Raw genomic sequence first — 23,331 nt, forward strand, 5'->3', positions numbered from 1 at the left:
CAGTGCTCGAGAGGTAAACATTGCTCCCCTACCACTGATCTAGGATCAGATAACTCTACCTCCAACTCAACCCTATCCCATTCATTAATTAGGGCATTTGTTGGCTAAATAGCCCCTTATTTATCAGCGCGTAGTTATCAATGTTGTATTCGCATCATGATACAAAGTAACCATGTTTGGCTAGAAAAAATCTTACAAGGATACAAAAAGTAACGTTTAACGTAGCCACTGTACACCTTAGCCAAATACATTTGAACTCAGTTAACAATTCCCTACATTTAATCCTAGTTAAAAGTCCATGTCTTAGGTCAGTTAGAATCACCACTTTATTTTAAGAATGTGAAGTATCAGAATAATAGTAGAGAGAATGATTTATTTCAGTTTTTATTTCTTTCATCACATTCCCAGTGGGTCAGAAGTTTACATACACTCAATTAGTATTTGGTAGCATTGCCTTTAAAATGGTTTAACTTGGGTCAAACGTTTCAGGTAGCCTTCCACAAGCGTCCCACAATAAGTTGGGTGAATTTTGGCCCATTCCTCCTGATAGAGCTGGTGTAACTGAGTCAGGTTTGTAGGCCTCGTTGCTCGCACACACTTTTCAATTCTGCCCACATATTTTCTATAGGATTGAGGTCAGGGCTTTGTGATGGCCACTCCAATAACTTTGTTGTCTTTAAGCCATTTTGTCCTTAAGCCATTTTGCCACAACTTTGGAAGTATGCTTGGGGTCATTGTCCATTTGGAAGACCCATTTGCGACCAAGCTTTCACTTCCTGAATGATGTCTTGAGATGTTGCTTCAATATATCCACATAATTTCCCCACCTCATGATGCCATCCATTTTGTGAAGTGCACCAGTCCTTCCTGCAGCAAAGCACCCCCACAACATGATGCTGCCACCCCCGTGCTTCACAGTTAGGACGGTGTTCTTCAGCTTGCAAGCATCCCCCTTTCTCCTCCAAACATAATGATGGCCATTATGGCCAAACAGTTATATTTTTGTTTCATCAGACCAGAGGACATTTCTCCAAAAAGTACGATCTTTGTCCCCATGTTCAGTTGCAAACTGTAGTCTGTTTTTTTATGTCGGTTTTTGAGCAGTGGCTTCTTCCTTGCTGAGTGGCCTTTCAGGTTATGTCTATATAGGACTCATTTTACTGTGGATATAGATACTTTTGTACCGGTTTCCTACAGCATCTTCACAAGGTCCTTTGCTGTTGTTCTGGGATTTATTTGCACTTTTCGCACCAAAGTACGTTCATCTCTAGGAGATAGAACGTGTCTCTTCCTGAGCGGTATGACGGCTGCATAGTGCCTTGGTGTTTATACTTGCGTACTATTGTTTGTACAGATGAACGTGGTACCTTCAGGCATTTGGAAATTGCTCCCAAGCATGAACCAGACTTGTGGAGGTTTACAATGTTTTCTGAGGTCTTGGATGATTTCTTTTGATTTTCCCATGATGTCAAGCAAAGAGGCACTGAGTTTGAAGGTAGGCTTGAAATACATCCACAGATACACCTCCAATTGACTCAGAAGCTTCTAAAGCCATGACATCATTTACTGGAATTTTCCAAGCTGTTTAAAGGCACAGTCAACTTAGTGTATGTAAACTTCTGACCCACTGGAATTGTGATACAGTGAATTACACGTGGAAAAATCTCTGTTAACAATTGTTGGAAATTACTTGTGTCATGCACAAAGTAGATATCTTAACCGACTTGCCAAAACTATAGTTTGTTATTTAACAAGAAATGTGTGGAGTGGTTGAAAAACGAGTTTAAATGACTCCAACCTAAGTGTATGTAAACTTCCGACTTCAACTGTATGAATATAGGGCAGCAGCCTCTAAGGTGTAGGGTTGCGTAACCGGGTGGAAGCCGGCTAGTGAAGGCTATTTAACAGTGGAATGGCCTTAAGATAGAAGCTGTTTTTCAGTCTCTCGGTCCCAGTTTTGATGCACCTGTACTGACCTCGCCTTCTGGATGATTGCGGGGTGAACAGGCCGTGGCTCGGGTGGTTGACGATTTTTTTGGGCCTTCCTGTGACATCGGGTGCTGAAGGTGTCCTGGAGGGCAGGTAGTTTGCCCCCTGGTGGTGCGTTGGGCAGACAGCACCACCCTCTAGAGAGCCCTGCGGTTGCGGGCGGTGCAGTTGTAGTATCAGGCGGTGATACAGCCTGACAGGATGCTCTCAATTGTGCATCTGTAAACGTTTGTGAGGGTTTTAGGGACAAGCCAAATTTCCACAGCCTCCTGAGGTTGAATATGTAACTACTATGATAAGGCATTTTGGCTGATCCAAATGTGGTATCAGGTTGGGTGGAAAAGATGTTGGGTACTGTTAAATCGGTGAAGGTAAGCTGAAGTGGACTTGTGAAGTTTGTGTTTCTTCCGCCCAGAGGGAGTGGGCGCTCTGTGCGTTTTGAGTTTTGAATCAGAGTCTTTACCTGACAAAGTAATGTTAGGATATTTCAGTTATCCTGTTAGATCTTTAGTGGAAAATCCACTGCTGTGTTTCAGGTACTACGTTTATGGTCATGTTGCACCAGTGTTTAGGAGGGAGATTACAAGATGTGAGAAGTGTGCAGGAGGGCATGAGACAAAGGATTGTGTAGTTTCAGTGGTAAAAGTTGTGTGTCAATGTTGCTGGAGATCGGAAGTGCACGTGTTGTATGCTGAGGCAGGTGTTGTATGCCGAGGCAGTGAAGAAAGTAGAGGAAGATGGGTCAAGGGTGAGTTATGCTGAGAGGATCCTTCTGAGTAGTAGATTTGTGCCAGCACAGAGGGACGGGCCTATGAGTTATATATGCTTCAGTAAGGTTCGCTTCTTAGCGTTCATTCTGTAGCAATGGTTATCAACTGTACCGCAGAAATGGAAAGTAAATTACAGAAAATAGATGTTGTTTTGGCAGCAGCTGAGAAGTACTTGGGTGTACGAGATTTGACTTCAGAAGAGTTTCAGGGTGTGTTGACTGGTGGTGTCCCTTCCTTCCAGGTCGTTGGCCTGGGGTAGGATCAGATTCAATTAGTGGAATAAGGTGGTGGGTTTTAATGAGTGTAGGTTTAGTTGGTATGGTAATTAAAAATATGTTTTATTACATTTTTCCCGTTTCCCCTTTTCCCACGATGTATTACAACGTGTAATGGATTTATACTATAGTTCAGTTGGGGGCGGTAATGCAACATATTGGATGCCAACCGCCATTATACCTCATGTAAGAAGATCACAGCATCGAGTCACCGCACCACACAGAAAACTGACCAGAACCCTAAAATACACGCCACTAAAAACACACATGGATCTATAGGAACCAGTATATCGGTGAATACAGCAAAATTAGACGCGCCTGACCATTACCACAAGGTTACACATAGCTGTAGTTTATGCTAGGTTATGTATGCAGGGAGAATTTCAGTTGCTGTTTGGAAGTGAAATATTTTATGGAGGCTTGGAAGGACGCGGGGGAGCGAGGAGCCGAAGTGGGGAAACTGGAGATTGCTACAACGTACTGGAAACTACAGCTCCTCCTGGCTACGAGTAACCCACGCGCACGGGACGGGGTGGAAACATGGCCGCGAATGGCAACAATTTAACATCTGGGATGGGAGAAATTATCCAACTGAACGTTGGTGGGACACGGTATTACATCGTTTAAATCGACCAATTCAGTCTAAAATAACTGTCAATGTGCTTGCTCTCAGGGAGGGCAGGATAGTATTAACAGACTCGAACAGGCAGACAGACGGCTTGGTCGTTCTTTTTAGGTTGATATGATGTCGCAGACGATAACATGGAATACGGGCTGCGATAAAATGCACGAAAAGCACGCAACACACGCGCCCGCATTGTCAATGCATGTTTACATTGTTGCAAAACGTATTTTAGGATATGTCTGAACAATGTGTAGTAAATTCCCCAAATTATTGACGGTGTTCCAGTCACATATGTGTTAGCAGCAGCATATTAATTACCCAAGCATGATATCCCACATTAAACACTTTCCATAATGTATGTGTGTATTGATCTGTAACATGATCCCACCTTGGCTTGGACATAGGAATACAATATGTGGTGATATCCTACACCTGGGCTTGTGTATCTCTGGATGAATATGATGAAAAACGTGAAAATAGTAGTATTGTACAATACAATCCACTGTTATTGAATCTCATTCATTTTGCGTTGTCATGATATGTCTGAATCGGTGTGATCTTAGGTATATCCTCTCCTTCCTCAGGTTCAGCACCTCTAGACAGACTCTCATGTGGATCCCAGACTCTTTCTTTTCAAGGTGGGTCAATCCACACATCTCTATCTCTGCTAAGATGTGATCTGGCTACAGCTCTGGAAAGGTGACCCAGTTCACTTCATGTTTATCTCCCAGCGAATCAATTTTGGTAATGTACAGTGTATCAAACAGGACTACAGGATTGCCCCACAGTTGAGATAAAGCCAGAGCGAAAGCTGAGATTAGCTTTTTATGGCTAACTAGAGCAAGAGGTTAAGTGTGTGTATGTGCCTGTGTGTGTTTCAGTTTGCTGAGTGGGAGAATATCATCTCTACTGGATGAAACTGGAGCTGTGAGTTCTGAGTCTTTCTACTAAACATTCCACAGATCTACTCTCTTATGCTCTTTTATACAGTGATATTACTGTACCAATGGTATTTATCCCCCCCCCCAAAAGAAAAACAACATGATTCTAAATGTCCCTCTTGTCCTCTAGATATTTATTGACAGGGACCCAACAGCCTTTGCGCCCATCTTGAATTTCCTTCGAACCAAAGAGTTAGACTTAAGGTAAAAATACCTGACCTTCCTTACATACAAGGTCAATATGTGTATATAGTCTACATTATGGGGAAGCATATTGGGCCAGGTTAGGTCTTGACTGATGTTCGCTTCTCTTCGTAGGGGGGTAAACATTAACATTCTCCGCCATGAAGCTGAGTTTTATGGGATAACGCCATTAGGTATGGCCTCCATGCACTAAATTTAATAATTACTATGCTACTATCTGGTATTACTATGGTATTACATAGTTATTTATTTGCTATATTTCTCACTTCATGTCTTTAGCTAATCTGGGGAAAAACACAAATAATAATCACTTTATAGTTTTCCCTTGTCCACTTACCTATTAGCTATCAGATACATTATACTACCTACATAAAATATACAATATAAAACTGACACGAAGTGCTGATTTGGTGGCATAATTATGTTTGGTTTCTGAAGTATTTCTGAATATCTGTCTCTTGTGTTGTGGTGGCTGTCTTCAGTGAGGAGGTTGCTGCTGTGTGAGGAAATAGAACGTTCGTGCTGTGGCAGTGTTCTGTTCCATGGATACCTTCCCCCTCCAGGTACTGTATTCCCACAACTCCTCTTACCTAGAATTCTGCATCCTCTGGCACAGGTGAATTACAGGACATTGTACTCTCTCTCTATTCCTCTGTTTGTTTACAAGGGAAATATAAGTGCTCTAGTGACGCTCTTTCTAGTGTTAGTTTTGTCTTTGTACTTTTGGTATCTTTGACATTTATAAAAATGTGTTAGTAATGTAGAATTTGATGTATTGTTTCATGAGTTGGTTGGTTGATTGGTGGATTAAAGAATGTGCTTCTCCCAGCCCGTAACTCCAGCCCCACCCCTGCAGCCTCTGGCCTTGCCGCTGAGGATCGGCCTGGTCCTAGCAGAGCAGAAGGGGGGTTCCCCCAAACCTGCCCCCCCCACACCTCTCTTCCCGGAACCCCTGGAGCCGAGGCGCCACACAGACTGGGTAAGCAGGGGGGCAGTTAAGGGTTAAAAAACAAGGATGTGTGTAATGAGGCATGGAGCAGTGCTGGAGCTGGGCTGTTCTACTCCCCAGACTCATTAGAACACTGTGTGCCTGTTTAACGAGCAATCAGAATACTCAGTCCTACCATTGGTCAGGAGATGGGCTGTGTGTGTGTGTGCCAGGGTTTCCGTTAGCCTGTAATTGCCGACTTTTGTCCCCAAAAATGTTTTTAGAAAAGCCGATAAATAAAATTGGGGCGAAATAATGCATTTTAGCCTATTCACTGATGGAAATACCAGTCTATGGAAATACATTTGACTAGTCATGCTTATCGGTCTATAGGTCATTTGCATAATTGTATGAAATTAAATTGGCTTGTGTGCACAGTATATTTGTTATTTATCTTATCACACGTGTACAGCATACAAATGCAGAGCCTTTGAGTTGAAAATCTGTTCGACCACGCTGAGCTGCTGCAGCATCTTGTGGTGCTTTCAACACAACTGGGAAAATACGAGGTCAAATCATGACGTCAGTGATCTTCAGTTCGGAAAGTCAGAGCTCTAGAAAGAGGCCAGAGTTTCCGAGTTGGAATTAGTTCAGAAAGTCAGAGCTCTAAAAAGAGGCCAGAGTTTCCGAGTTGGAATTAGTTTGGAAAGTCAGAGCTCTAGAAAGAGGCCAGAGTTTCCGAGTTGGAATTAGTTCAGAAAGTCAGAGCTCTAGAAAGAGGCCAGAGTTTCCGAGTTGGAATTAGTTTGGAAAGTCAGAGCTCTAGAAAGAGGCCAGAGTTTCCGAGTTGGAATTAGTTCAGAAAGTCAGAACTCTAGAAAGAGGCCAGAGTTTCCGAGTTGAAATTCCGAGTTGGATGACCGTTCAAAAAGATTTTTCCTATTCGGAGCTCGTTTTTTTCTCAGTTGTCTTGAACGCTCGGAAGTCTGACATTTCCGAGTTCTCAGTTGTTTTGAACGTGGCATCAATCAGCAATGGAAGGCAGGCTTGATCAGCGCGTCACACACCACTTTACAGTGTGCTGGAGGCAGTATGCATTTTTGAAAACATGCACTTAATTGTTTGAAACCTGAATGTTTTAATACAGTATTATGAGGCATGTCTTAACTTGCTTCAAAGTAGCCTATTAGATCTTCTCTTTCTAAATTTATAACAAATATTTTCATCTCTGTCACATGAAAGAGCTCGCATGTGCAGTGCCATTTTGACAACTGTATTGTCCCGCTAATTGCATTTTGGAACGAACATTCACGCGTAGCCTCCTGCCTTGTGTGCATTGCTGCGCTTATAATGTGAATAAATAATAGTTTATCAACATTTTAAGCTACAAGTTCTGATCTGTTGCATCAGACTCGTTGCTTTTAAAATGTATTGTTTGTTTATGTAGCCTAGGCCTACTGGTTGTATGAATTTGGGATCTGTCTATAACTGACCCAGAGTCTGTTTGGAATCGGCTATTTCTTTCTTAAAAAGCTGACCAATAGAATAGGTAGCCTAAACCTTTCTACTATAGTAGATTGACATAAGTTAGTTGTTTTGCTACTTGTCTTGTTGGATGAGGAAAAGCATATGTGGACAGTTATTCTAACATGTTCAAAGTGCACATCAGAATTAGGTAAGGACCGCATATCATTGTATCCTAGACTTGCATGTTCTGTTAATATGAATGTACATATTCTAAATGTGATTTACATCATTCTTTGCACTGTGGGTGGACACCCTAACCAGGTTACGCATCCAATGCGTATGGTTCTGGTCAATGTCTCAAATGTCCAGTAAATTAAAATGTCCGGAGCCACATTTTCCCAACGGAAACCTTGGTGTGTGCATGTTTGTGTGTGTGTGGCTGCGTTACAGCTGGAGTTAACAGACACTGTCTGGATGGGGGTAAGAAGCACCACAGTCAAAAGCTCCCAGTTAACCTAGTTCTGAGATGGTGTGTGTGTGTGTGTGTGTGTGTGTGTGTGTGTGTGTGTGTGTGTGTGTGTGTGTGTTAGAGCCACAGCCGGTTTAAGCTGGTCAGAGACCATGACAGGGCTCTTAGTGTAGTACGCACAGAACTTAATTATTCTATGAATTATATTGATGACATAACATTTTGTTGACACCCTCACCCAAATACATTTTACATGGTCATGCACAGATTCTAAAAATCACATTGCATTCGTAAGCACTATTGCACAATCATGGTAATGTACAGCGCATGTCTAGCATAAAAAGTAGGGGAAAATGGTACCAGCACCGGCCTACCCAAACCAGGTAACTGACAAAATAAAGTGACACCATTCTTCCATGAGAAATTCCATAATTTGGTGTTTTGTTGAAGGTGGTGGAAAATGCTGTCTCAGGCGCAGTGACAGATGATTTACATCGTTTTCAGGCTCATCAAACAATTAGTGACATTGTCATTCTGTGGAGGCATAGCCATGGTAGCCAAAATAATGGCCTGCCTAGCATTTTTATACTTGACTCTAAGCATGATGGGAAGATATTTTCACCTGTGTGAATGCACCTGCTTTCAATATACTTTGTACTATATACAATATACTCTGTACAGTTACCTGTACATTGTACAGCACTGTGTGTGTCCAGGCAGTTAGTCAAGTACTATGTTATGTTTCCAGGTGCTGTGGTGGATCCTAGGAAGGTGCTGATTGTAGCTGGACATCATAACTGGATCGTAGTGGCTTATACACACTTTGTCATCTGTTACAGGTAACTCTGGCCTTTGTAGTTGGATCCATCCACTCGGAGTTGATATTATTGATAGATTATGAATCTTCAGTGTGTGTACTAACGTGTGTGTATTCTCCACTCCAGGATAAAGGAGTCGTCAGGGTGGCAGCAGGTGTTTTCTAGCCCCTATCTGGACTGGTCCATTGAGAGAATCGCTCTCAACGCCAAGGTACTGTTGTACTGCTATAATCACAATGGATTGTCCTGAAAGTTGCGTTATCTATCATATGTATTCTTTTTAAGGTGGTAGGCGGTCCCCATGGCGATAAGGACAAGATGGTGGCAGCCGCCTCCGATAGCAACATCATCCTCTGGAGCATCCATCCAGGACGGAGGGAGCGGCAACGAGATAGGTAGGGGGCGTGTGTTTGAGAGATTGTGACGAAGAGAGACATGTTTGTGTGTGTGTTATTGACTCACTCTATCCCCTCCTCTCTCTCGCCCCCCCCCCCCCTCTCTGTCTCTGTTCTATCTATCCCTCGCTCTCTCCAGGTGTGTTTAGTCTGGGTGTACCAGTAGATCATCTATTCTTCATTGGGAACCAGCTAGTGGCCACCAGTCACATGGGGAAGGTGGGGGTCTGGAACGCTGTCACACAGCATTGGCAACATAGGGTGTGTGGGGCTGTGTGCCATTGGAAGTGGGTATGTACAGTGCCTTGCGAAAGTATTCGGCCCCCTTGAACTTTGCGACCTTTTGCCACATTTCAGGCTTCAAACATAAAGATATAAAACTGTATTTTTTTGTGAAGAATCAACAACAAGTGGGACACAATCATGAAGTGGAACGACATTTATTGGATATTTCAAACTTTTTTAACATATCAAAAACTGAAAAATTGGGCGTGCAAAATTATTCAGCCCCTTTACTTTCAGTGCAACAAACTCTCTCCAGAAGTTCAGTGAGGATCTCTGAATGATCCAATGTTGACCTAAATGACTAATGATGATAAATACAATCCACCTGTGTGTAATCAAGTCTCCGTATAAATGCACCTGCACTATGATAGTCTCAGAGGTCCGTTAAAAGCGCAGAGAGCATCATGAAGAACAAGGAACACACCAGGCAGATCCGAGATACTGTTGTGAAGAAGTTTAAAGCCGGATTTGGATACAAAAATATTTCCCAAGCTTTAAACATCCCAAGGAGCACTGTGCAAGCGATAATATTGAAATGGAAGGAGTATCAGACCACTGAAAATCTACCAAGACCTGGCCGTCCCTCTAAACTTTCAGCTCATACAAGGAGAAGACTGATCAGAGATGCAGCCAAGAGGCCCATGATCACTCTGGATGAACTGCAGAGATCTACAGCTGAGGTGGGAGACTCTGTCCATAGGACAACAATCAGCCGTATATTGCACAAATCTGGCCTTTATGGAAGAGTGGCAAGAAGAAAGCCATTTCTTAAAGATATCTATAAAAAGTGTCGTTTAAAGTTTGCCACAAGCCACCTGGGAGACACACCAAACATGTGGAAGAAGGTGCTCTGGTCAGATGAAACCAAAATTGAACTTTTTGGCAACAATGCAAAACGTTATGTTTGGCGTAAAAGCAACACAGCTGAACACACCATCCCCACTGTCAAACATGGTGGTGGCAGCATCATGGTTTGGGCCTGCTTTTCTTCAGCAGGGACAGGGAAGATGGTTAAAATTGATGGGAAGATGGATGGAGCCAAATACAGGACCATTCTGGAAGAAAACCTGATGGAGTCTGCAAAAGACCTGAGACTGGGACGGAGATTTGTCTTCCAACAAGACAATGATCCAAAACATAAAGCAAAATCTACAATGGAATGGTTCAAAAATAAACATATCCAGGTGTTAGAATGGCCAAGTCAAAGTCCAGACCTGAATCCAATCGAGAATCTGTGGAAAGAACTGAAAACTGCTGTTCACAAATGCTCTCCATCCAACCTCACTGAGCTCGAGCTGTTTTGCAAGGAGGAATGGGAAAAAATGTCAGTCTCTCGATGTGCAAAACTGATAGAGACATACCCCAAGCGACTTACAGCTGTAATCGCAGCAAAAGGTGGCGCTACAAAGTATTAACTTAAGGGGGCTGAATAATTTTGCACGCCCAATTTTTCAGTTTTTTATTTGTTAAAAAAGTTTGAAATATCCAATAAATGTCGTTCCACTTCATGATTGTGTCCCACTTGTTGTTGATTCTTCACAAAAAAATACAGTTTTATATCTTTATGTTTGAAGCCTGAAATGTGGCAAAAGGTTGCAAAGTTCAAGGGGGCCGAATACTTTCGCAAGGCACTGTATGTGTTTGACATTGTGTGTATGAGAAAGGGAGAGAGTTTAACCCTTTCTTTTCTCTCCATCAGGTGCAAGACGTAGTTCCCATCACCAGCTGTGACACAGCTGGCTCCTTCCTGCTTCTGGGTTGCAACAACGGATCCATTTACTATATAGGTACACACACTACCTGAATTGAAATGGAAATGACCCCAGCCTTTCTTGGTTTCATATGCTCTCTCTCTCTCTCTCTCTCTCTCTCTCACTCACTCACTCACTCACTCACTCACACAGACATGCAGAAGTTTCCTTTGAGGATGAAGGATAATGATCTGTTGGTGACAGAACTGTACCACGACCCATCTGACGATGCCATAACTGCCCTCAGTGTCTACTTCACACCCAAGACCAGTGAGTACATACACAGATACATTCTCAAACACGCATGCACACACACCAACGAAGACTGAAATATATTATTTGGGCCTCCTGGGTGGCGCAGTGGTTAAGGGCGCTGTACTGCAGCGCCAGCTGTGCCACCAGAGACCCTGAGCCCAGGCTCTGTCGCAACCGGCCGTGACCGGGAGGTCCGTGGGGCGACGCACAATTGGCCCAGCGTCGTCCGGGTTAGGGAGGGCTTGGTCGGTAGGGATATCCTTGTCTCATCGCGCACCAGCGACTCCTGTGGCGGGCCGGGCGCAGTGCACGCTAACCAAGGTTGCCAGGTGCACGGTGTTTCCTCCGACACATTGGTGGTTTGTTTCCAGGTTGGATGCGCGCTGTGTTAAAAAGCAGTGCGGCTTGCTTGGTTGGGTTGTGTATCGGAGGACGCATGAATCTCAACCTTCGTACGGGAGTTGTAGCGATGAGACAAGATAGTAGCTACTAAAACAATTGGATACCACGAAATTGGGGAAAAAAAGGGGTAAAATGTAAAAAAATAAAGAAATATATTATTTGAGTTCAGCCTTTCTTAGCAATGATTGTGACGTATTCTCACAGTATTCTCAATCACTCACGTCGCTGTACAGCTATTTTCAGTTCTGCCCAGAGATGTTCGATTGGGTTCAAGTCTGGGCTCTGGCTGGGCCACTCAAGAACAGTCAGACTTGTCCCGAAACCACTCCTGCGTTGTCTTGGCTGTGTGCTTAGAGTCGTTGTCCTGTTGGAAGGTGAACCTTTGCCCCAGTCTGAGGTCCTGAGCGCTCTGGAGCAGGTTTTCATCAAGGATCTCTTTGTATATTGCTCCAAATATTGTTTCTCATGGTCTGAGTGTCCTTTAAGTGCCTTTTGGCAAACCCCAAGTGGGCTGTCATACCTTTAAGTGAGGAGTGTCTTCCGTCTGGCCACTCTACCATAAAGGCCTGATTGGTGGAGTGCTGCAGAGATGGTTGTCTTTCTGGAAGGCTCGCCCATCTCCACAGAGAAACTCTGGAGCTCTCTGAGTGACCATCATGTTTTTGGTCACCTCCCTGACCAAGGCCCTTCTCTCCCTATTGCTCAGTATGGCCGGCATGGCACTTTCAACCATGGGACCTTATATAGACAGGTGTGTGCCTTACAATCAATTGAATTTACCACAGGTGGACTCCAATCAAGTTGTAGAAACATCTCAAGGATGATCAATGGAAACAGGATGCACCAGAACTCTAATTTGAGTCTCATATCAAAGGTTCTGAATACTTATGTAAATAAGGTATTTCTGTTTTATTAAATTTTTTCAATTTGCTAAAAAATCTAAAAAACTGTTTTGTAGATTGATGAGGAACATATGTATTTCATCCATTTTAGAATAAGACTAATGTAACAATGTGGAAAAAGTCAAGGGGTCTGAATACTTTCCGAATGCACTGTATGCTATTATATTCGGTTCTGTTATGTAAATTACTAATAAATCATTGTGATCTTGCGAGACATTGATTCAGCTCTGATTTAACTTTACTAAACAAGCACCATTGTTGGAAGTGATAATCTTCTATTTGTAATAATAATAAGTTATTTTACATTTGTCATTTAGCGGACGCCCTTATCCGGATCGACTTACAGGAGCAATTAGGGTTAAGTGCCTCGATCAGGTTTTTCACGTACTGGCCCAACGTTCTCAACCGCTAGGATGTCTGCTGCCCTAGTGATGAGTAGGACTATTAGACGTAGGCAACAGGTATTGATGAGGGTTATTTTAATTGATTATTGGTGCAGAAAGGACAGCACAGTAACTAAGTGGTCACATATCGGTCAGGGCGTCCATGGAGTTCTCTTAAGGATCGGCCCCTTTTTTCAATTTTTGCCTAAAATGACATACCCAAATCTAACTGCCTGTAGCTCAGGCCCTGAAGCAAGGATATGCATATTCTTGGTACCATTTGAAAGGAAACACTTTGAAGTTTGTGGAAATGTGAAAAGAATGTAGGAGAATATAACACATTAGATATGGTACAAGATAATACAATCTTTGAAATGCAAGAGAAAGGCCATAATGTATTATTCCAGCCCAGATGCAATTTAGATTTTGGCCACTATTTGGCAGCAGTGTATGTGCAACGCTTTAGACTGATCCAATGAACCATTGCATTTCTGTTCAAAATGTTGTGCCAAGACTGCCCAAATGTGCCTAATTTGTTTAATAATACCTTTTCATGTTCAAAACTGTGCACTCTCCTCAAACAATAGCTTGATATTCTTTCACTGTAATAGCTACTGTAAATTGGACAGTACAGTTAGATTAACAAGAATTTAAGCTTTCTGCCAACATCAGATATGTCTATGTCCTGGGAAATGTTCTTGTCACTTACAACCTCATGCTAATCACATTAGCCTACGTTAGCTCAACCGTCCTTCAGGGGACCCACTAATCCTGAAGAAGTTTTTAAGAACTTGGATTCTAGATCTCCGTGTGATGATAAGGTTCATTCGGTGGATCAGTTTGTGTGCATATGCATTTGAGGTGGTATTTTTCTGTAAACTAAGCACTCGGACATAAAGTCTCTTAAAAAGGTGTTGTGCCACCACGAGCAGATTGTCACGTTCTGACCTTAGTTCCTTTGTTATGTCTTTGTTTTAGTATGGTCAGGGCGTGAGTTGGATGGGTTGTCTATGTTCCGTTTTCTATGTTGTGTTTTTGCGTTTTTGTGACATTTCCTGGTTGCTAAAATTAATAATATTTTGCCTAATTTCAGTTTGTGACAAAGCAAACAGTCATTGGGAAGAGAATCATTGCACCATCTAAACCACTGTGAAATATATTTTCCATAACCAAAAATATTGTAATTTCAGCTGTTTGAAGCCTGTGTACACTAAGTACACCAAACATGAGGAACATCTTCCTAATACTGAATTGCACCCCCCCCCCCTCGGTTCAATTTGTTGGGGCATGGACTCGACAAGGTGTGGAAAGCGTTCCACAGGGATGCGGGCATGGACTCGACAAGGTGTGGAAAGCGTTCCACAGGGATGCTCGCCCATGTTGACTCCAATGCTTCCCACAGTTGTGTCAAGTTGGCTAGATGTCATTTGGGTGGTGAACCGTTCTTTATTCACACAGGAAACTGTTGAGCGTGAAAAACTCAGTTCTTGAAAAACCGGTGTGCCTGGCACCTACTACCATACCCCATTCAAAGACATTTAAATCTTTTGTCTTACCCATTCACCCTAAGAATGGCACACATATACAATCCATGTCTCAAGCCTTAAAAATCATTCTTTAACCTGTCTCCTTCCCTTCATGTACACTGATTGAAGTGGATTTAATTAACAAGTGACATCAATAAGGGATCATAACTGTCACCTGGTCAGTCTGTCATGGAAAGAGCAGGTGTTCTTAATGTTTTGTATGGGAGTTTATCTCGTTGTCTCTGCTCTCTCTCTCCCTAGGTGTGAGTGGTAACTGGATAGAGATGGCGTATGGGACCAGTTCTGGAGCAGTGTGGGTTATAGTCCAACACCCTGAGACAGTAGGCTCTGGACCTCAGCTCTTCCAGACCTTCACTGTCCACCGCTCCCCTGTCACCAAGATCATGCTCTCTGAGAAACACCTGGTCTCAGGTAACAAGGGACAAGGGAAATAGTGTGATATATTTGAGCCGAGTTATTAGTGCTGAATGATTAAAAAACATAATTAGGTCTGTTTTTGAGGTCCTCTTTTTGAGGTCTGTTCGGTTTTGGTTCGATTATTACAAAAATAATCACGATTTTCGATTCGGTTTTGATAAAAAAATTAAAAACAGAATTAAAAGAACTATGCATTATGTGGATTGAATGCTGTAACACAATAAAACAATGAATAAAAGTCCCATGATAGTAGTGACTGCCCATTACTGATTACACTTATTAACCATCATTTATTCACATTACTTTAATCATATATTTCAGTGGTGTATATTACATTTGTTTTATTTGATTACTTTATTATTTAATTCAAACTCCTCATCTCTATAGAGCTGCTGCCAATCAAAATCACTATTTTAGTAGTTCTTCAAAGTAAATAAAGGCATATTTTTATGACTGCTGAATACCAACTATCAATCACTTTTTATTTTATTTTACAAGGTAAGTTGACTGAGAACAAATTATCGTTTATAGCAACGACCTGGGGAATAGTTACAGGGGAGAGGAGGGGGATGAATGAGCTGGGGATGATTAGGTGGCCATGATGGTATGAGGGCCAGATTGGGAATTTAGCCAGGACACCTGGGGTTAACACCCTTACTTTTACGATAAGTGCCACGGGATCTTTAGTGACCACAGAGAGTCAGGACACCCATTTAACATCCCATCCAAAAGACAGCACCCTATGACCCCAATCACTGCCCTGGGGCATTGGGATATTTTTTTAGACCTGAGGAAAGAGTGCCTCCTACTGGCCCTCCAACACCTCTTCCTTCAGCATCTGGTCTCCCATCCAGGACAAACCCTACTTAGCTTCAGAAGCAACCCAGCTTAGCTTCAGAAGCAAGCCAGCAGTGGGATGCAGGGTGGTATGCTGTTGATAGGGTTGCATGTTGCATTCATATTTTTGTTCAGTATATTTTAAAATAAATCATTTACATCCAATAATAAAGAGAAAAGACAGCAGTGGGATGCACTTAGATCATGTACAGTGTTTTCAGGTAGAAATACCTGTTGAAGCAACTGCTCTCTATTTATCCCCTTCTGATCTCGCATTCTTCTCTCTTCCGTTGCAGGCGTAAAAGAAACACAGACCGGACACTTAGGCGCGCAATGGATTATGGTCATTGTAGTTGATTATCACGTTTTCTACGCTAAACTATGTAGAATATTGGCCTGTTGTAAACTACAACTTCCTACTACATCACACAGTTCGGCTTGATCTGATTTATCTCTAGATAAAGTGTGCAATGTGCACATTGAGCTCACAGAAAGAAAAAAAGAAAAAATGGAATTCAAATAATTAAACCGACATCTGTCAAATTACCGACATTTCAGTTAATCGCTCAGCACTAGTTATTATGGAAGCGGGATAAGAAAATAACGATGATGATGATGATGATATATCTGTATGTATTCAGGGTGGGTCTGGCTCCAGAGTTGTCTGGCTCCAGAGTGGGTCTGGCTCCAGAGTGGGTCTGGCTCCAGAGTTGTTTGGCACCAGAGTGGGTCTGGCTCCAGAGTTGTCTGGCTCCAGAGTGGGTCTGGCTCCAGAGTGGGTCTGGCTCCAGAGTGGGTCTGGCTCCAGAGTTGTCTGGCTCCAGGGTGGGTCTGGCTCCAAAGTGGGTCTGGCTCCAGGGTGGGTCTGGCTCCAGAGTTGTCTGGCTCCAGAGTGGGTCTGGCTCCAGAGTCGTCTGTCTCCAGAGTGGGTCTGGCTCCAGGGTGGGTCTGGCTCCAGAGTGGGTCTGGCTCCAGGGTGGGTCTGGCTCCAGAGTTGTCTGGCTCCAGGGTGGGTCTGGCTCCAGGGTGGGTCTGGCTCCAGGGTGGGTCTGGCTCCAGGGTGGGTCTGGCTCCAGGGTGGGTCTGGCTCCAGAGTTGTCTGGCTCCAGAGTGGGTCTGGCTCCAGAGTGGGTCTGGCTCCAGAGTGGGTCTGGCTCCAGGGTGGGTCTGGCTCCAGGGTGGGTCTGGCTCCAGAGTTGTCTGGCTCCAGAGTGGGTCTGGCTCCAGGGTGGGTCTGGCTCCAGGGTGGGTCTGGCTCCAGGGTGGGTCTGGCTCCAGAGTTGTCTGGCTCCAGAGTGGGTCTGGCTCCAGAGTGGGTCTGGCTCCAGAGTCGTCTGTCTCCAGAGTGGCTCTGGCTCCAGGGTGGATCTGGATCCAGAGTGGGTCTGGCTCCAGGGTGGGTCTGGCTCCAGGGAGGGTCTGGCTCCAGAGTTGTCTGGCTCCAGGGTGGGTCTGGCTCCAGGGTGGGTCTGGCTCCAGAGTCGTCTGTCTCCAGAGTGGGTCTGGCTCCAGGGTGGGTCTGGCTCCAGGGTGGGTCTGGCTCCAGGGTGGGTCTGGCTCCAGAGTTGTCTGGCTCCAGGGTGGGTCTGGCTCCAGGGTGGGTCTGGCTCCAGAGCTGTCTGGCTCCAGAGTGGGTCTGGCTCCAGGGTGGGTCTGGCTCCAGGGTGGGTCTGGCTCCAGAGTGGGTCTGGCTCCAGAGTTGTCTGGCTCCAGAGTGGGTCTGGCTCCAGAGTGGGTCTGGCTCCAGAGTGGGTCTGGCTCCAGGGTGGGTCTGGCTCCAGAGTGGGTCTGGCTCCAGAGTGGGTCTGGCTCCAGAGTGGGTCTGGCTCCAGAGTGGGTCTGGCTCCAGAGTGGGTCTGGCTCCAGGGTGGGTCTGGCTCCAGGGTGGGTCTGGCTGTGTTTCATATACATTGTGTGTCTCTCGTCTGTCCGTGGGTGTGTGTTTTGTCTCCTTTCAGTGTGTGCGGACAACAACCATGTGCGTACGTGGACAGTGACGCGGTTCCGAGGCATGATCTCCACGCAGCCTGGCTCCACCCCCCTCGCCTCCTTTAAGATCCTCTCATTGGAGGAGACTGAGAGCCACGGCAGCTACTCATCAGGCAATGACATTGGTGAGAGAGGGGGAGCGGGAGGGAAGGAGAAATGAATAGATATGGTAAATGGAAGGGGTGGATGGACAATTGTTAAAGTAAATCTAGAGCCCAGTATCCAGGGTGGGTCTAGAGCCCAGTATCCAGGGGTGGGTCTAGAGCCCAGTATCCAGGGTGGGTCTAGAGCCCAGTATCCAGGGGTGGGTCTAGAGCCCAGTATCCAGGGGTGGGTCTAGAGCACAGTATCCAGGGTGGGTCTAGAGCACAGTATCCAGGGTGGGTCTAGAGCCCAGTATCCAGGGTGGGTCTAGAGCACAGTATCCAGGGGTGGGTCTAGAGCCCAGTATCCCGGGGTGGGTCTAGAGCACAGTATCCAGGGTGGGTCTAGAGCCCAGTATCCAGGGGTGGGTCTCGAGCCCAGTATCCAGGGTGGGTCTAGAGCCCAGTATCCCGGGGTGGGTCTAGAGCACAGTATCCAGGGTGGGTCTAGAGCCCAGTATCCAGGGGTGGGTCTAGAGCCCAGTATCCAGGGTGGGTCTAGATACCAGTATCCAGGGTGGGTCTAGAGCCCAGTATCCAGGGTGGGTCTAGATACCAGTATCCAGGGTGGGTCTAGATACCAGTATCCAGGGTGGGTCTAGAGCCCAGTATCCAGGGTGGGTCTAGATACCAGTATCCAGGGTGGGTCTAGAGCTCAGTATCCAGGGTGGGTCTAGAGCCCAGTATCCAGGGTGGGTCTAGATACCAGTATCCAGGGTGGGTCTAGAGCCCAGTATCCAGGGTGGGTCTAGATACCAGTATCCAGGGTGGTGTGGTCTCCCCTCAGGTCCATTTGGGGAGAGAGACGACCAGCAGGTGTTTATTCAGAAGGTCATCCCCATCACCAACAAGCTGTTTGTTCGCCTCTCCTCCACTGGGAAAAGGTATTACACATCAGTTATACACACATATCATGATGTTATAGCCTTGTCTGATAAACATGGTCATTTAGCTCTTTCATCCAGCGTTTTCACAATTCCTGACATTTAATTATTGTAAAAATTCTCAGTCTTAGGTCAGTTAGGATCACTACTTTATTTTAAGAATGTGAAATGTCAGAATAATAGTAGAGAGAATGATTTATTTCAGCTTTTATTTCTTTAATCACATTCCCAGTGGGTCAGAAGTTTACATACGCTCAATTAGTATTTGGTAGCATTGCCTTTAAATTGTTTAACTTGGGTCAAACGTTTCAGGTAGCCTTCCACAAGCTTCCCACAATTTGTTGGGTGAATTTTGTCCCATTCCTCCTGACAGAGCAGGTGTAACTGAGTCAGGTTTGTAGGCCTCCTTGCTCACACACGCTTTTTCAGTTCTGCCCACACATTTTCTGTAGGATTGAGGTCAGGGCTTTATGATGGCCACTCCAATACCTTGACTTTGTTGTTCTTAAGCCATTTTGCCACAACTTTGGAAGAATGCTTGGGGTCATTGTCTATTGGGAAAACCCATTTGCAACCAAGCTTTCACTTTCTGACTGATGTCTTGAGATGTTGCTTCAATATATCCACATAATTTTCCTCTCTCATGATGTCATCTATTTTGTGAAGTGCACCAGTCCCTCCTGCAGCAAAGCACCCCCACAACATGATGCTGCCACCCCATGCTACACGGTTGGGATGGTGTTCTTCGGCTTGCAAGCCTCCCCCTTTTTCCTCCAAACATAACTATGGTCATTATGGCCAAACAGTTAGATTTTTGTTTCATCAGACAAAAGGACATTTCTCCAAAAAGTACGATCAGTAGTCTGGCTGCGTGGTCCCATGGTGTTTATACTTGCGTAGTATTGTTTGTACAGATTAACGAGGTACCTTCAGGCGTGAATTATAAGTGAAATAATCTGTCTGTAAACAATTGTTGGAAAAATTACTTGTCATGCACAAAGTAGATGTCCTAACCAACTTGCCAAAACTATAGTTTGTTTAACAAGAAATTTGTGGAGTGGTTGAAAAACGAGTTTTAATGATTCCAACCTAAGTGTATGTAAACTTCCAACTTCAACTGTAAATTCACCAAATGTGGTCCAAGTAGACATTCCACCTATAACCCAGGTATTGCTAGCACTATGCTCCAGCCATAGAAATCCTATGAAATTACTATTAATTTACTATTACTGTAGTATTGTAATTAATTTACTATTACTATAGTATTGTAATTCATTTACTATTACTATGGCTCCAACATACTGAGCTACCAGAACTGTGGCTGCTCTGTTCTGGTCTGAATGCAGTCAGTTCCGGTCTGTTCCAGTCTGATGTGGTCTGTTCTGCTTGTCCCCACAAGGATCTGTGAGGTGGCGGCAGTGGATGGGACCACCATCTCGTGTTTCACAGTTAGGGAGTGTGAGGGTTCTAGCAGGATGGGTTCTAGACCCAGGAGGTACCTGTTCACAGGCCATGGCAATGGCAGCATTCAGATGTGGGACCTCACCACCGCTATGGACACTGCCAACAAGGGAGAGGAGAAGAAGAAAGATGGTAAGGAGAGTATGTGTGTGTGTAGTGGAAAGGTGTGTCTGTGTGAAAAGATAACAAATCATTTGCATAGGAACATTATGCATCTGAGGGCATTGTACCTATCTATGGCTTGTAGTCTGTTTATTATCTATCCTTTTGCCTAGTCACTTTACCCCTAGCTCAATTACCTCGTACCCCTGCACATCGACTCAGTACCTTGTACCCCATGGATATAGTGAAGATATTGCTACTCATTGTGTATTTATTCCCCGTGTTATTTTTTTATATTTTTCTCTCTGCATTTGACAGATAACATTTGATTTGATTAGTCATTGACACTTTGTTTTCACATGTAGTTTGACACTGATCAATTATAATGTGTTTGATTGACAGAGGTGGGCGGGCCAACAGAAGAGGAGCTGCTTCAGCTATTGGACCAGTGTGACCTCAGCACCTCCCGCTGTGCCACGCCCAACATCAGCCCCGCCCCCTCGGTGCTGCAGCCCAGCCATCTCTGAGAGTCCTGCTCCAGGTCAGTCTCTACACCCCTGAGTCTGACTCTTTATGTTGTGCACGTTTGTCTGTCTACTGTGTCTTTTTCATGCTGTCTATATCTATTTCTCTGACCCCCGTTGTCTTTATCTCTCCAGCCTCCAGCTGCAGGCCCAGAATCCCATTCCAGAGACGGCCACCTACGGAGCTCTGCGACCCTACAGAGAGAGCCCACTGCTGGCCCGAGCCCGGCGCACAGAGTCCTTCCACAACTACAAAGACTTCCAGAACTTCTCCCTAGGGAAAGGCTTGCTGGAGAGCCCTGGACAGGCTCCAGGACAGGGGGCACGCCCAGGTACAGAAGCCAGAACCCGGTCGCTGTGTGAGGCTGGAGAGGAGGTTGGGAGGAGGGGCTCTGCCATGGAGCTCTGGGCTAGCCGAACCACTAACGCCGCCTACGCTAATGTCTTTGCTAACGTTGCTGTGGTCACAGACACCGATGCAGCTGAGGGTATCACAGAATCGCCACGGCAACTGCCTGAGAGCCCTGGTGGAGACATTCGTCGAAGGCTCCAATTGGAGGAGGAGGAGTGGGCGGGGCTTGGATCAGGGGCGGAGGCTAGGTCTGAGGTGAGGAGGAAGGCAGGGTTTGAGGGGGGGTTGTTTCTGGGCAGGAAGAGGGCACCTCCCGTCCCCCAGCTCTCCTCGCTGTCCTCGGGGGTGTCCTCGGGAGGATGCAGTGACTCCTCCTCCACCGCCTCCCCCTCCCCCACTAAGCTGGCCTCCACTTCCCCCCGGCGCAGGAAGTGCAGCGAGCCGGCCAATCAGGACAGCAGCCTGTGAGTGAAAGACAGCTCTGATGCAGACACACTCCTTGTGTCTGTCAGTCAACTCAGGTAGAAGTTACCCCCGTAAACCCTGATCTAGGACCAGCCAACCCTCCACAAGCCTAACCATTAGGAGGAACTGGCCTTAGATCAGTGTCTGAGGGCAACTTCATCTCATGACATCTCAAAAGAAAGCCCTATATTCTTAGTCAAGAGGTTGAAACTTGCCGCAGCCTAAGGATCATGACTTTAACCCTTTATATATCTCCATCATTGCTGGTATCTGGTTGCTACACAATGAATAATAATACATCATTTGGTGGGTGCTTATATTTGTTCTAACGTCATACATGTACAAGTGTGTATTAATACTTGTGTGTGAATTGGACGTGTTTTTTGCATATCCCAACTCTCCAGGAGACACCCTTGGAGTGTGGGTTCACGGCCAGGGTGCACCTCCAATGTTTGTTCCAATAGTCCCTCATGACATCATTCAGACTTCTTGTGTTGGATGCATGTAGTTTACCGACTGTTAACAAAGTGCTACATACGTTTATTTCCCCCTTGTGGTCACTTTCCCAAACCAGTAGCCAGTAGCCATGTGTGTTGTGTTTTAGACATGAATGAATTCAACACTACACAGTAAATCACTTTATCTGTACTTCCTGATCCAAACAGACCAACGTCTCATGCTGAAGATCAATGTGACTTTCCATGGTATTGTTTCTTTAAATATAAGGAGGATTACATTTTGTAGTGCCTTCCTTGACATCAGCCATAATCTACGTATCCCCCTGTCCTGTGATGGAGAGAGGATCTAGAGTCTTAAGGGCAGATTCAATCAGATTGGCAGCCGCATAGCGTGGTTTTGGAGGTGTTGGAGGTGGAACTGCGTTAGAGCTGTCAAATCCACAAGAGGCTCTTTGCGTAACCTGCCATTGGATGCAACGAAACCACACCAGACTGTAATCCCAACAAATCCCACGCGGCCGCGTTAAAGTTCAAACACTCAAATTAGACTGGTGGGCATAAATCCCCCATCAAATGAGCATGAAAACACGCATCAACCTCACATCAATGACATCAGTCATTATCTTTAATATGATAGAAGCCTGCACTTTCTAGTGCCGTTTTGAACCTCTAGCACAAAGGGATAATAAGGAAGGCGATTGATGTGTGACAGGAGCATCCGCTCACCGATATGCCAGCTCATACCGCTTGTACAACTCCAACACATTCAGGCTGTATCACAACCGGCCGTGATTGGGCGTCCCATAGGGCGGCGCACAATTGGCCCAGCGCTGTCCGGGTTTGATCAGTGTAGGCGGTCATTGTAAATAAGAATTTGTTCTTAACTGTCTTGCAAATGCTGGTTAAAGCTCCATCTGATTGAATCCAGGCCTTAGACCAAAGGTTGTACATCTGACTGTCCAGTTGTCACAGGTTGGATAGCTGCTATTATTGTCACTCCTGTTACCCAACGATAGCTTTCAGATGGAGAAAGAGAATAGGGGAGAGAGAGAGATAGAGAGCAAGAGTTATCAATGGAGCCCATCCTTTAGTTCCCTTCCTAAGACATCCTCTACCCCATGACTGGACCAGACCTGGGTCAAGTACATACAACTTGAGGTGCACTTGATTTAGCTTGTCCACTACAATGGAACCAATGGAATAGTCCCAAAAGTGCAAACTCTGCCCAACACTCTAAATCAAGCACACCCCTTGTATTTGAATGTACTGTATTTGACCCAGGTCTGTTTTAGA

General features: G+C 45.0%; 1 protein-coding gene across 1 annotated transcript; it reads left to right on the plus strand.

Annotated features, from left to right (window-relative positions):
* Window positions 1-3,299: 3,299 nt before the first annotated feature.
* On the plus strand, window positions 3,300-21,688 carry LOC139374319 (BTB/POZ domain-containing protein KCTD3-like). The gene is given in 20 exon segments (XM_071115350.1): window positions 3,300-3,645; window positions 4,244-4,297; window positions 4,541-4,586; window positions 4,731-4,804; window positions 4,919-4,977; window positions 5,287-5,372; window positions 5,618-5,783; window positions 8,417-8,507; window positions 8,613-8,697; window positions 8,772-8,843; window positions 8,845-8,881; window positions 9,021-9,142; window positions 10,866-10,953; window positions 11,071-11,187; window positions 14,647-14,817; window positions 17,619-17,774; window positions 18,580-18,676; window positions 20,076-20,269; window positions 20,642-20,780; window positions 20,899-21,688. Coding segments are annotated over 20 exon segments (2,610 nt in total). The 5' UTR covers window positions 3,300-3,574; the 3' UTR covers window positions 21,584-21,688.
* The last annotated feature ends 1,643 nt before the right edge of the window (window positions 21,689-23,331 follow it).

The sequence above is a fragment of the Oncorhynchus clarkii genome, chromosome 19, assembly GCF_045791955.1.
Source record: "Oncorhynchus clarkii lewisi isolate Uvic-CL-2024 chromosome 19, UVic_Ocla_1.0, whole genome shotgun sequence".
Lineage (NCBI taxonomy): Eukaryota > Metazoa > Chordata > Actinopteri > Salmoniformes > Salmonidae > Oncorhynchus > Oncorhynchus clarkii.